Source organism: Ptiloglossa arizonensis, chromosome 2, assembly GCF_051014685.1.
Source record: "Ptiloglossa arizonensis isolate GNS036 chromosome 2, iyPtiAriz1_principal, whole genome shotgun sequence".
Classification (NCBI taxonomy): domain Eukaryota; kingdom Metazoa; phylum Arthropoda; class Insecta; order Hymenoptera; family Colletidae; genus Ptiloglossa; species Ptiloglossa arizonensis.
Window position 1 is genome coordinate 21,030,406 of NC_135049.1, and position 13,873 is coordinate 21,044,278.

Below are 13,873 nucleotides of genomic sequence, written 5' to 3' on the forward strand. Positions count from 1 at the left end.
ATGTTCGATCTCGTCGACGATCGGGACGCGATATCGCTACTCGTCGACGAACGCGGGTCTCCTCCTTCGATCGTTCCGCGCGGCGGCACCTCCGAGACTCTTTATCGCGGTTCGATGCGCGTCCGATCGTAAACGGGCCTTTCTACTGCGCGTCCGACGAATATCCACCGAAACTGTTCCCAGCTTTCCCCGACGAACCGATCGCTGTCCGTAACGTCGAACAGATGGAAAAAACCACGGATCTCCTCCACTCCGTGGTCTACGCCACGAGCGTAAGCGCGAGAACGCACACGCTTCCGTCTATGCGTGTGACTCTCTCGCGCGGTCTCGCAATTTCGAAAAGAAATTATCGCTTCTAGAATTGATAAAAGGCAAATAGACATACGGGTAACGATAAACAGAGACAGTGTTCTCGATGACTTTCTCGACCAGTGGTGCTCGATCGACACTTTTTACGTTCGAAGTCGTTGTTCGCGTTTCCATTGGAAACGTCAATTTCCACCGAACGGGTCGCGACGTTTTTCCAGAATATCGCTAAGTACGGTGCGCGGTCGTTCGACGAACGGACGAGTTTCCCTTTCCGCGAATTGCGAGCAAAAGTGCCGCGATCCGGACCCGGTCCGAAACGGAATTGAGAACCACGATCCTAGATCGCCGGTCACCGCCGGTACATAAATAGAACGGTCGGACCTTAACGCGCACTTTTGCGCCTTTATGTAACTTGCCCAAAATTTATGGTCGTTATCTATTTAATAATACGCGCGGATCTACTTGCGTCATTTGCGAGAGATCAAACGACTTTGCGCTCTCGCTCGCTCGTTCAGATTGGTACGCGCACGTGCGTACGTAACGGCGCATCTCCATCGAGCGTGTAAAATTTTCGCGAGGAACGCGTTCTTCTACGCGTACGGTCGATTCTCCACGGTCGAGATCGCCAACCTAAAACTACGACTCGATCGACGATCGCTCGCTCGTCCGAGGAAAAGTTCGCGCGCGGAAGCTGCCCTCCTCCTCCTCCTCCTCCTCCTCCTCCTCCTCCTCCTCCTCCTCCTCCTCCTCCTCCTCCTCCTCCTCCGCCGCCGCCACCGCTACCTCCTCCTCCTCTTCCTCTCTTTCTCCTCCGTCGCTACCACCTCCACCTCCTCTTTGTTGCCGCCTCCAGTTCGTTCACCGACGCGCGAAATAGGGATGAACAGCGAGCACACACTTCCGATCGACTCGCTCGAAAGCGGACGCGTTAGCAGAACCATTTCGCCTTTTCCTCGTGAGTCTGCGAATTCCCCGATATGCTGGCGAGATTAACGCTTTAATCATCGATGATGCGCGTATGCGTCACTCAAACTTCATTAACGTTAATCGACGCCGAGATCGGCGTCAAAGCGCATACAGATTAGCCGACGGACGACCATTACGGTCCGACAAACCGTACCGTGCGCCTCTTTCATTCGCGATGAAAAAAAAGGAAGAGAGAGAGAGAGAGAGAGAGAGAAACGACCGTCCGAGTTTGCAGACGGACCGAAGGAAGCCACGATTACCCTCTTTCGATCGAGTTTTACCGATCCAAAGGAACGCGAAGATCGGACGGCGGAGGATTTTGATGACAAAAAAAAAAAATGAAAAAAGAAAAAGAAAATCATTCGACGTGCGTCGAGAGGGTAGCGAGATGACCTATATATCCGGGCAGTGTCGAAACTCGCGCGCCAAATACAAAGTTCCAACGACCGAACACATTCCAACGGTATCGAAGTGGCATCGCAAACAGCGTTCTATTTCGCAACGTAGTGTTTACGCAGCAACGACTTTACGAGACGAGTTTCGGGGCGTCGTGACGCCGGTGTTGTACCCGATCGGCTACAGTTACCGGAGACTATGGTACTCTTGCGTTCGTCGATTCGTATCTGCGCGCACAATTAACGGAACAATCGCCCGATCGGTACGCAATTGCGTTAAATTGTTCCTCGAAGACGACGTAAACGTAAATGATACATCTACGATCGCGAGATTTTCCTCCACGATCGATTTCTAAACAAAACGATATAACCGTTTTCGCGTTTCGAAATGTTCGCGTACTCGTATCGGGGAACAACAACGACGTACACGATTCGAGGACGAACCATCGTAAATTGTTCGTCGAAGACGACGAAAACGTAAACGTTGCTTGCACGGTTACGAGATTTTGTTCGACGATAATTTGTAAACAAAACGATAAACCGTTTTCGCGTTCGAAATATTCGCGTTTCGGACACTCGGGGTACAGTATCGGGCAAAAACAGCGACGTACACAATTCGAGGACAAACTATTGTACGACACGGTCTGGCAATTCCGGGAACTCTTCTAACAGAGTTTCCTATATAAACATATCAGCGGTATTGTGATTCTACGTCAGCGAGAGAAACGAACAGTAACGAGAAACGAACGTTGATTCTTCGCTGTGCCGCGCAAAGGAAAAAAATACGAGATTCGACGAATCGTCGATTCGCGATTTTCAAGAGGCAAAAGGGAAAATCGACGCGTGAAATTGCGGACTCGGTGAATATGAAAAGCGAAAAAAGAGAAAAATAAAAAAAAAATTACGGTAGCGGACGTAATTATAACGTATAAGGAAGAAGATCGCGTCGATTTCGAGACCCAAAGAGGACGTTTACCCGGCACTCGATGTTAGGGAAAAGAGAAAATTGTAAGAAAAATCCGCGAAGACGCCCATTTAAGTGCTTCGCGGTTAACTGCGTAACTTTTTCAAGGAAGTGGAAAAAGTAAATTCACGAACGAATCGTCGAACGTTAAAAGAATACGTACAATGGACGTACCGCGCGAAAAGAGCCACGCGTAAACGAATCGAAAGGGGGAAGAAAAAAAGGGGTAAACTTCGCGAAAGAGTTTATTTTAAAAAAGTGAGGAGCTTTGGAAGGATGCGATTTTCCACGATGAAAGCAAATACAATGTTTTCGGTTCAAATGGCAGACGAATCGCACGACGAAAGGTTAACGAACGACTCGAATAAAAAATTTGAAGATCGAGCACGAAGCACGGTACGGGCAGTGTATCGGTATGGGTGTGTATTTTCGCGTTCGAAGCCGGACAACTTGTTTTTATCCGAGATGCTTTCAACAAAAATAAATATCCCGAAGTATCGAAACGCGATGAAAAAGCGCCAACGATATGGAAGATTCGAAACAGATTTAAATTCGAATAACACCGTTACGTGTGAAAAGCGACGATGAAAAAATTTGGAAGATCGATTTAAAGAAACGTGGGGTACCATTGTATCGGAACATTTAATAAAAACCGTTATCCGACAAAATGTTGCAAATTTCTATTCGATTCGCCACAGTTGAAAAAATGTACGCACGAAGGTTTAATTTCTTTTTTTTTTCTCTCCAATCCGTTCGAATGTACGTTCGCACGACGTGGAACGAGTTACCGTTTCGTTTGTAATTTGACCGTGGAATAAAATATTATAATTGTAAGAGAACCGTTTGCGTTTCCGTGGTCTTCGATAAATAATTTAGCGCAATGCGAAACGATCGAAGAAATATTTCGGTGACTCTTGGCGATATAAATCAACGAACGTAAAAGTACCGTGGTGTCCGAATATTAAAGCGAGTAACTGTAGTTTTACGTTTACCGTGCAACGGATTCTCGCTCGGCCCCACCGACGCGACGACGACGACGATTCGCGCGGATTTTCCTTCGTCGATTTTTCGTGCGTCGCGAGACACGACGCGGCGCGGCGCGGCGCGACGCGACGCTGGCGATAGCGGGGAATCCCGATACCGAACCGGGATCGATTACGGGAAACGTTCGCGGTCGTTCCTCGTCGATACGCGACAATTCGAGCGTGAGCGTTTTGCGACACGTACCTTTCTCGTTCCCGTGGAAGTTTTGCAGAGTCCGCGGACGTCTCGACGGTACTGTCGATAATCTTCGGTCGTCCGACGAAGGATCGAAGAGAAGGAGAAACGATCACGAGCAATAATAAGAGGGGAAGAGAAGAGAGAAAAAAAAACAAAAAAAAAAATAATAATAATAAAGAAGTAAAAAAAAAAAACAAGAATTACGATGCCGATTTTCTCCGCGGGGAGTTTGCGAACCAACGAATCCGTAACGAGACACTCAGTTCGAACGAGAGACATGGTCGGTGGAAGAGATACACGCAACGAGGCGATGTAGTGTAGCCTTACGCGAACCCGAGTTCCGGTAAGATCCGAGCGATCGACCAGCGTACGAAGCGAATATCCCACATTCGAATAATACCACTTGAGCGTGTGTCCGTGCGGTGTTCCGGTGTATCTCTTCCAGCAACGACGAAACGCGCACCAAAAGACACTGTCGGGTCGCGGAAGCGCGACGAGCTCGTCGAAACACCGAATGACGTAAGGTCGCGAGCTGTCAAACTTACACCGTAGATGACCGACTGGCAGACGGACGAGGACTGACTAGGGCAGCCGATCGCTCGTGGATTCCCTGTTCTATCTCTCTCTTTCTACCTCCTCTCCCCCCCTCCTTCACCGCCGATCCTCCGCGATCCCCCGTTTCCCCCCACCCCATCCCACCGTCGCCCTCCTCCCTCCCTCCCCCCTCCTCCTCCTTCCCACTCTCGCGCTCCTTCCTTCGAATCCGTCTTACTCGCACACCGGGCTGCTCGTTTTTCTTTCGTTCTCCCCACGTAGCACGCCGCCGTCTCCTTCTCTCTGTTCGACCTTCTCTCCTCGTGCCCGGTTCTCTTTTCATCCATCCGCCACCTTCGCCACCTTCCCGACATCGTGAAGCGTGCGCGGCGACGAAGGGAGGGGGAAGCCACGAGGTCGGAAAACACGGAAATTACGGGCTGAAAAGATGGGACATTATCGAGCGTAAGTGGATCGAACATGCGACCGAAACTCGGTCTCGAGTATGGCGATGATCGATGCGCTTCAACGGGCAGCGCGCGCGCACGTCTGCGATCCTCTCGCGCGAACCGATCTCCTCCTCGCTTCGATCGAGGTACCGGGAAAACCGACGAGAAACGACGCAGATGGAAAGAAAAAGAAAGAAAAAAGAAGAAAAAAAGATTCATCGCCGAAAGCGACGCGCTCGAAACAAACACGACGACTATACGCGGTCTCGATCCAATTCGAATCTCCCGCTCGCCGTGTAACCGCTATCGAGGATGCCGTAATCGCCACGTAATCGTCGCCGTAGTTGCTCGCGACTGTAAAACCGTGCTCGTATTTTTCGCCAAAACCCGCTGAACGTGGCGCGCTCTAATGGCAGCGAGACGAGACGAGACGAGACGAGACGAGACCAGACGAGACCAGACAAGACCGACTCGACCGTTTCATAAAATGGCTGACTCCCTTGTTCCCCGTCTTAAACTTTGCCTCCATGTATCGCTGCTCTATGCCGCGAGAACGTCACGCCTAGCGCGCGTGCAATGAAAATCCCTTCGACGCGACGTGCACGAACCCCGTTCCGTTCTTCCCCGCTCGAATACGCTCGATGGAAATTCGCCACGAAAGTTTCCGTACGGTCTCGATATCGTCGCAAAGATCGAGGAAAACGACCGAGATTCCAAAGGAACGGAACGCGCGTTAAGCCGCGTTCCCACGTAAGCGACGCGCGCTCGACACGCTCGACCGAACTAAAAGGGGGTCGTGGTCGGTTTTCGAAGGCAGCCGCGAGGAGACGGACCGCACCGAGCGTACTCGTAGCACCGCGCCGCGCGGTTCCCATTCCACGTGGAAACGCGGCTTTAGGTTCTTATACGCGCGAAACGTTCCAAAGTGCCGGGTCAACGAAATGCGGCAGCGATTTGCGTAAAGTCAATGTCGAGGTGAATTTGATTTTATACGCAGACCGTAAAGATCTCATGCATTATGAACGAGGCGCTTTCGAAATTACGCGTGTTTTCCTAGACGGGCGTGCGCGCGGCTTCGTCGAACGATGCTCGGGCTCGCGCGGAACGCGCGAAGCGTATACCGGGGCCCCGATTTCTCCCACCTCCCCCCCAAAAAAAAAACCGGGACCAATGCACGGATGTGTATCGTCGCTCGATCGTGTAACGAGAATTCCGTAACCGCGATACACGTCGATCGTTATCGCGTTTAGACGGTTGCTCTTACGCGCGAGGTGGACGGGATTACGACTATTATGGCTACGAACACACGATCGTGCAAAGTGGCCGGCCGCGTGACGTTCCAACGAAGAATGCCAATTCTTAATCGCCGCTACGTAGTATGTACTAATTGCTCGATCGAATACGATTACATTCCGACGTAAACGGAGCAGAATCCTGGCCGTTCGTTCGCGTTACTCCGCGGTGTAAATTCTACGCGAAATCGTTCCAAGTGTGGCGTTGGGTGTCAAAGGTGTTCGATGACTCGTGGAACAGCCACCGTGATCGGTCCCCTCCCCCCCACCTCTCTCGGGCCCGAATACTCGCGGCAATCGTCGCGGCGATCGTCGCGACGAGACTCGTCCGCGGATCGATGAATTCTACGTGGCCGCGTCGCGTCATCGCGTAACGATATTATTTCTTGGAAAACGCTTGAACCGGTCTAGGAGAGGGACGCGACACAGGGTAACGCTGACTTCTCGAAATATCGCAGACGTATAAAATTATCGTGACGACGCTGGCGCATGCAAATAGAAAATAGAAATGAGTTTAGAAATAGAGTCGGCAGTCGTCGGCCTAGAATTCGATCGGACGTGGCCCATCGCGCGACACTGTTTCGGGTTACTTGGAACGCATCTCGTCTCGTCTCGTCCCGAACGGAATATTCCTTCTTCTTTCTCGCCGGGGAGAAGGGACGGGGACAACGACTCGATGGAAATACGAACCGTTACCGTACATCGAGATGTCGCGGCAAATTTTCGCCGCGATACCCGTATACATATATATATATACACACGCTCGTTACGCGAAAGTCGAACCGCGAATTCGGTGGTAACTAATTGAACCATGAATAATACATTAGACATCGACGCGATTAAAAGCACCCTGTAGATGGCCTGCAGACGTAGTTACACTTCCTTGAATGCGGCATCCTGCCGTAAAAATATTGACCGGGTAATTGACCAGTCGCGGTCGGCGCTCACCACTGCTGGAACGGACAATACTAGCTCGCCCGCGACTTCCTTCCTACGTAGAACGAGCGAGTAAACGCGAGTACTACTGCCATCGTGTAGAAACTACTGCGCTCGGTAGTGGTTTCATTCATAAAGTCACGCGTTTAGCGTGGAAACGTTTGCACGCGTTAACGAGGGAAACGCTTTGTGCGCCGTCAAGACCTTAAATCTTGCTCCCGGAACGCCTGCCTTATTTCCGCCGAGGATACTTCCAAGCTTTCGACATCCTCTTTAATGCCAACCGTAAGGTCGAGAACGCGTTCGAATCGGTGTTAGAAGCTTCGTGGATAGATTTAACGCGTTCACGTTCCAGAGTCGTTGAAAAAAATAAAAAAAAACGTTCCCTCGAAGCGTTTTCGCGAAGAAACGAAATCTTATCGATCGATCAGTTTCTCGATGACCGACGTTTCACCGATCATTCAACGAGACAACGATTTTTACTTCGTTAACGTCGATTTTCGCGTTCCGCGATAACAAACCGGGAATTTACGCGCGCGCGCGCGCGCACGCCATCAAGGAACAGACCTAGATAGAATTCCGGCAAGTAAGCGTAATACGTGCAGTCTTGGATCCCGGTTTTCAAAGTGCGGTGACCCTTCGGGCTTGGGCGGAACTCCTTCACTTCCGGTGCTGTTCCGTCGGTGCTATTTCTATATATAAACCCACACGCTTTTGTTGGCGTACACCTACAGTAGAAACGCGCCTATGTGCCACTGCCAAATACTCCCGCGAAGTGGGAGGAGGGACCGGTGGGGGATGTTCTCTGTCGTTACACGGAACCACAATTTTCGTCGATCGTTCCCTTAACCGAAATTTTTCACCGTCGAAACGATCGATAACTGTTGAAAAGACGAATCGCGTACACCGCGACGAAAAAAAAACGGTCGATTTAAACGCGTGTAATTTACATACACGCGCCTCTATAACGCGTACATGGAAATCCATCTCTTACGGACTCGTGTAGGCAATCATCCGCGAGATACAGGTTTCCAGATACGTTTTCGATGAATCTGCGCGTTCCGAGAAGGAAGCTTGTAAATTGACGTTTCCTCGTTCGTTTCCGATCGATCGTAAACGATCTCGTTAACACGACGAAACACGACCGGCGATTTTCGAACACCGATCCCTCGAGAGAGAGATCGGAAAATCGTAAACACCTAACGCGAACGAGGGGACATCGGGGTAGGAATTATGATCGATTCAAATTTATACTCACTCACTCGGAGGACTTCCGGCGAAATAAATAATATCCGCTTCTCGATATCCTTGGATCCCACTCGGCGGAGGTACACGTTCGGTTCGGCCAGGTTTCTTCCAAGTTTTATTATCGATCGACCACGGCAATCGTTTAAATATATTTCTCTCGCGACACCGAATATCGGGTCTCTTCGTTTATCCGTTTAATTGGCATAGGTTCGTTGCAAGATAGCGTCGTACAATTGACATCTTCCTACGACTTCCGGCGCTAGCTGTAGGTCGGTGATTACTTTTTGTCGAAAGTTCGTTGGCACGTGGGAATGGTGGGAGGGCAACGGAGGCATAAGGTCGAACGCATTGCCACGCCGAGTGAAATCGTACCGGGCGTGCGATGCCGAAGAAGGGAGAAAATTGGAAAGAAGAATAGACGATAGGCAGAGAAGGAGGATTTTTCGTGAAATCGAGAGAGTCGTCTGTCGTATCGTCCCGTACTCGGTTTCGAGGACGACCGTTCGAACGTTCCAGGTGGCCGAGAATCCAAGAGCGTCGTCCCGACACGTGACGAACGAAACCAGCCCGAAGCGGAACGTCGACTCGAACGCGAAACGTCAGTGGAAAAGCAAAAGACCGGAAGGGGAACGAGAGGAGTCGCGATAAACAGGCCGCGTCGTCCTAAAAGATACAACGTGGCAAACGGTTATGTAATAACGAGCACACGTTACACACGGCGGGGGTGGTGCGAGAGGACGAGACGATCAAACGTGGAGGGGATGACGGGACGGTGAACGAGAGTGAAAAGGGGTAAAAGTCCAAGGGTGGAAAGTTCGCGTCGACGGTGGGACACGGCGAAAATCGTGGAATTCGATTTCGCGTGGCGACGGCTCTGATACGGCAGAGCCGAGAACTCGGTCCGGGAAGTTCCGGGGAAATCCGTAAAACCGACTGCGGGAAATGAACGCGATCGCGAGGAAAGTTCCGATGGTGCGCGGCTTCGAGCGACCGCGAGAACGACTACGACGAGAACGATTCGAAATCGGCGCGCGTTGCGAAAAGCACAGAACAGGAAGTCGAGGTCTTTCGTCACCGTGTACCGGAGCACTGTCGTCGCGAACGACGAGTTAATTTCGCGTGGTCTCGTTCGCGCGTCACGACGAAACTCGTCATCGTGCAGCGTCGCGTCGAGTCGTGTCGTGTCGTGTCGAGTCGAGTCGCGTCGAGTCGCATCGAGTCGAGTCGAGTCGTATCGTGTCGTGTCGAGTCGCGTAGAGTCGAGTCGAGTCGTATCGTGTCGTGTCGAGTCGCGTCGAGTCGAGTCGTGTCGTGTCGTGTCGTGTCGTGTCGTGTCGTGTCGTGTCGTGACGAGTCGAGACGAGCCGAGCCGAGCCGCACGTGCGCCGCAGCATCGGAGACGCGCAGGGCAAAGTGCATCGTGAGACTGCTAACGGGTGCAGCACCGGTGCTCCTCCGGCTTTCCGATGCAACGCATCGCCCCTAACCCCTCGCTCTTCCCCCTTCCTCTTTCACTCGACCGACCGTGCGCACGACGGCTAACGCACCACGTGACCATCCCCTTAACTTCACCGGAGACCGATTACCGCACCACCGTGGTCTTTCCTTCCTTCCGATGTATCTCTTTCGTTCGTCGTCTTGCTCGCTCTTACACGATTTTATCGCCACGTTTTCTCTCCCCCCCCTCGATCGCCATCGGTTTTCTCGTTCGTACGAGTAACGACTGCCCGACGACGACGACAACGACAACAACGACGACGACGACGACGTTTCCCGAGTCGCGACCGCGTCCACCGCCGTTTCGTCTCTCTCCGACCTTCCCACCGATTTTTCCACTCTCCAGTCGCGAGGAATATATCTGTATTTTTCTCGAGCTCGGTGCACGTCTCCCTCTTCCTTCATCGTGCGGGCAGATACATCCCGTATCCCTCTTCGTCCGATGTCGAGGAAGGAAACTCTCGTATCTCTCTTCCGCAGGAATGTTTGCCAGCCTTCTTCTCTAACCGTCCTAGCCGGGTTCTCTCTTTCTCGTTCGTTGGATTCTGTCGAGCACTGCGTCATTTCTGTACAGCGTATGATTCTCTCTCTCTCTCTCTCTCTGTCTCTCTTTCTCGGTCGTTCGTTCGCTCGCTCGCTCGCTCGTTCGCTCACCTTCTCTCTCTTTGTTTCTCTGTCTGTCCGTCGCGTCCGTTCGTTCCGCGCGTCTCGCTCACTCCCGAGCACCGATGCGTCGCTCTCGGTCGTCATCCCCACCAGATTCGGGTCGACTCGTTGCACCGGGAAACCGAGCGGTGCAGCCGTCCTTGTCGCTCAGCTCCATTCATGCCTCGACTCTCTTTGGGTTATGCAACTTCGGTGCGAGACGCGAGAGGCGAGACGAGGGGTTGCGTCGTCGGCTGCGCCGATACTGCATGCTCGTTTCACCGAATCTTACCTTATAGAGAACCTGGGTAACTTACCGGATTAACCTTCCGCCGATGCACACACACCGCGCGTTGCGTCGCGTCGCGGTGATCTTCCTCTATCGGGGCCGGCGACTACTACACACCGCGCAACGATCGAATTTTTTTTCTCTCTGTCCCGTTGATATCGGCCCTCCTTCCTGCCTCTCCTCGTGTGTGCGTTTCGTCCCACGCCGTGCTGATTAAGCCATCGTCCCCGGAGGGATCGCGCAGGGTGCCTCGACTCCTAGGCGAATACAATTTTTAACCATCTGGAAAGTGTCGTTCAAACGTGACATAATGTTCGATCGTTCCCGGGGACACACGACTTTGTGGAATTACGGATTAGGGGGGGTCGGGTTGAAAAACGATCAAAAAATCCTGCTCAATTTCCGTTCAATGGTCGTAATTCGATCTTTTCTTTTTTTTTTTTTTTCTTTTTTTTTCCGTTTTTATTGCACTTGCTACAAACAATGTATTCATACTAGCAGAGGAAGGTTTCGTACGCGCGGATCGAGCACCGATGCGAACCAACCAGTTTTCAAAGCGGACGAATCGAATGCTCGATTCAGCGCGATAACGTCGCGTTACGAACGGACGATGTTACACAGACACCCGATATGTTGATCGAACGACATTCGTTTCGAATTTACCACGAAACGCGGTGCTAAATTAAACCTTCCCCTTTTCAAGTTATAGATCCCGCGATACAATGACCGAACGATGATGGTGATTCGTCGAATCGTTAAAATAACGCTAACTCCCTCTAGGGTGCCTAGTATCGATGGAATTATGTAATTAATCACAGACAAGAAAAATGTCCTACAGTACCATTTCGATCGCGATGTATACGTCAACCGATACCGTAATTAACGTACACCGGTTCAATATAAACTAAGCGGCACTTGGTTTGTACGGCACGCGATTAAGAACGACGCCTAAGAACGACGCCAAATAAAAATGATTCGCAGACATAGGAACGTTACAACAATACTGCTACGAGCGCCGAAACCGCTCCACCACGGTGGTAACTCGAGCCAATTCGATTCACCGCCGTGTAAATTTTGTCTAATTTTCTTTTCAACGAAGCAGCTTCCTCGACGCCGACGACGATTTTCGATCCTTTCCGTGGGTATGTAACGTTTACTTACATCTCTTACGTTTCCGTGGGACATTTATTACGTACGAAAATACACTCTCTATATCTTACATGTAAATGTTCAACGTCGAGAGTACAAAAGACAATGATCGGTACACGTGTGGTGCGATAAAATTAACATCTCTCCGCTACATTAAGTGGAAATTATTTGGAAATAAAGAACGAGGAGGAGACGGTTAAAAGCTTAAGGTAGTGCGTCCGAAAATTAAGATAGCGGGCCCGAGACGCGTACCGCGGTCAATAACGTGTCGCATCGATCGCGGTACGTTCGTGCACCTAAGTCGTCGGAATCGATCTCGAACGACAAGCCGATTGGAAAGGACGTATCGCGGATATAGCATAATAAATATGCGTGCACTTACCCGGCATGCTCGAAGCGATTGCGTGCGTGTCGTGCGAGAGACACTTCGTTCGAGGTTGCGACATTCGTACTATTCGTGAGAAAACGCATTTAAGAAAGAGTACGAAGGAACCTTGCGTAACGCGACACAGGAAACCGTACCGATTCTTCGCGATGGCCTTATCGTGGAAAATCGTTCCCGATCGACGCGTGTAAAATGCGAACAATCGATCCGGATGATCTCCGCGAGCCTCGCGATCCTTGCCACGGTCTAAATGCTTTACGCGGACCGTAAACAATTTTACCGACGTTTCCGCTACGAAAACTCGAATTTCCAATTACAACCTCCAAAGGCAAGTGCACACCGATCTATCTATATACCGCGTCGCGTCTAGTTTTCGCTTTTCTTTCTTTTCTTTTTTCGTCTTCTTCTTTTTCGTTCTATTTTTTTTTTTTCTTTTTTCTTTTTTTTTTTACAAGGAATGATTGACTACCGTTTTCGTTTGACGGCGGGAAAACTTCGAGAAGCGATCACCCGGTTTTTTTTTCTTTTTTTGTTTTTGTTTGTTTCTCGACGCTGCACGTGAATTGAAATGCTACGGCTCTATCGACGCCCGGTTTGTGTGCTTCACGATGCATCGATGCCTCGCGATTCGATCATCGAACGAAAACAAGATCCGAGGAATAACGTTCCCTGAGAGAAGCGATTTCAATGTCCGATCGAGAGTCTCGGTCGTCTCGCGCGTACGACGCTTCCGTCCGTTGTAACAACGATTACGGCGTAGAAACTCTTAAAGCGTTGCCGAAGGTCGTCGTCTCGTTGATCTAATTGACTCGTGAATCGCATCGAGCGAGATTAGATTCATGGAAGGCGTGTTTCGATAGCGTCGACGCGGGAAAAACGCTCGGAATTGAATCTCGCTCTATGAAAAGAGAGAAACGAGGAAAAGTAATTGTAACGTGAAAAGTAAAGTATCTAAGCGTCGTAGCGCGTGTTTCCGATCGTTTTCAATTCGCTCGAACATCGATCCCCGTCGCGTCGTTCCCTCGATCGAGATCGAGGCGCGCGTGAAATCTCGAACAACGCCCGAAACGATCGGCCTCGCGCGCGGTTAACACCGAAATCGAACAACTGACGCGCGAGAACAATCAGGAATCGAACGAACGACGGAATCGATTATCTCGCGAATAATGTTCACGACGGGAAAACGATCTCGGACAGAAGGAATCGACTTCCGTGTCCGACGACGAGCGCTATCGAGCGACCGTATTACCCTAATCCAACGTCTAAGGACATCATTACCAAGAAACCAACGATGGCAGCCCAGCTGGCGAGTTTACCATTTCCACTGCAATCAGAAAGAAAGAAAAACATTTTCTTTCGAAGGGTCCTTTACCAAACGCGGGACATGCTTTCCATCGCAGCGGTGGATCTGAGAGGTGAGGAACGAGTTGGGTCGATGCTCCGACAACGTCGATTAGCACGTGTGATGGAGCACGATCGAGGAAACGATGGAAAAATCAAGCCGAGGTGGAAATAGAGCCGCGGCGGAAAAAGTTTGGATTGGCGCCGCGTCGAGGATCGTACAGGTACGGCCGTGGCAACGGCCAGAGAAGAA

The 13,873-nt window shown here is 50.9% G+C and overlaps 3 protein-coding genes and 1 long non-coding RNA gene across 5 annotated transcripts in view; 1 reads left to right on the forward strand and 3 right to left on the reverse strand.

Annotated features, from left to right (window-relative positions):
• The window catches only part of LOC143143069 (uncharacterized), a 50,086-nt gene that overhangs the window by 8,111 nt on the left and 28,102 nt on the right, over positions 1 to 13,873 (forward strand). The gene's annotated exons all lie outside the window — the stretch shown is intronic.
• LOC143143582 (uncharacterized) lies at positions 1,134 to 4,763 on the reverse strand. Its single transcript, XM_076304972.1, has 3 exons — positions 4,545 to 4,763; positions 3,862 to 4,437; positions 1,134 to 1,270 (listed from the first exon to the last, which is right to left on the reverse strand). The coding sequence occupies exons 1-3, from the start codon at positions 4,761 to 4,763 to the stop codon at positions 1,238 to 1,240; spliced, it is 828 nt and encodes a 275-aa protein (XP_076161087.1). The 3' UTR covers positions 1,134 to 1,237.
• On the reverse strand, positions 4,618 to 11,013 carry LOC143154828 (uncharacterized). Its single transcript, XM_076326818.1, has 2 exons — positions 8,325 to 11,013; positions 4,618 to 4,829 (listed from the first exon to the last, which is right to left on the reverse strand). The coding sequence occupies exon 1, from the start codon at positions 10,559 to 10,561 to the stop codon at positions 9,797 to 9,799; it is 765 nt and encodes a 254-aa protein (XP_076182933.1). The 5' UTR covers positions 10,562 to 11,013; the 3' UTR covers positions 4,618 to 4,829; positions 8,325 to 9,796.
• The window catches only part of Zip48c (Zinc/iron regulated transporter-related protein 48C), a 28,680-nt gene continuing 25,951 nt past the window's right edge, over positions 11,145 to 13,873 (reverse strand). For both annotated transcript variants that reach the window (XM_076326816.1, XM_076326817.1), the window contains exon 6: positions 11,145 to 13,603. In XM_076326816.1, the coding sequence (XP_076182931.1) occupies positions 13,525 to 13,603 (79 nt within the window). In that variant the 3' untranslated portion in view covers positions 11,145 to 13,524. The remainder of the gene's footprint in view (positions 13,604 to 13,873) is intronic.

Bases quoted from the DNA above. Each gene is read 5' to 3' on its own strand.
- LOC143143582 (XM_076304972.1), bottom strand. From the start codon at position 4,763: ATGTCGGGAAGGTGGCGAAGGTGGCGGATGGATGAAAAGAGAACCGGG. The intron at 4,438-4,544 runs GTGGGGGGAAAC...CGGCTGCCCTAG, and splicing joins GAGGGCGACGGTGGGATGGG to TCAGTCCTCGTCCGTCTGCC. The intron at 1,271-3,861 runs GTACGTGTCGCA...GGGAATTCGCAG, and splicing joins CTTCCACGGGAACGAGAAAG to ACTCACGAGGAAAAGGCGAA.
- LOC143154828 (XM_076326818.1), bottom strand. From the start codon at position 10,561: ATGACGACCGAGAGCGACGCATCGGTGCTCGGGAGTGAGCGAGACGCG.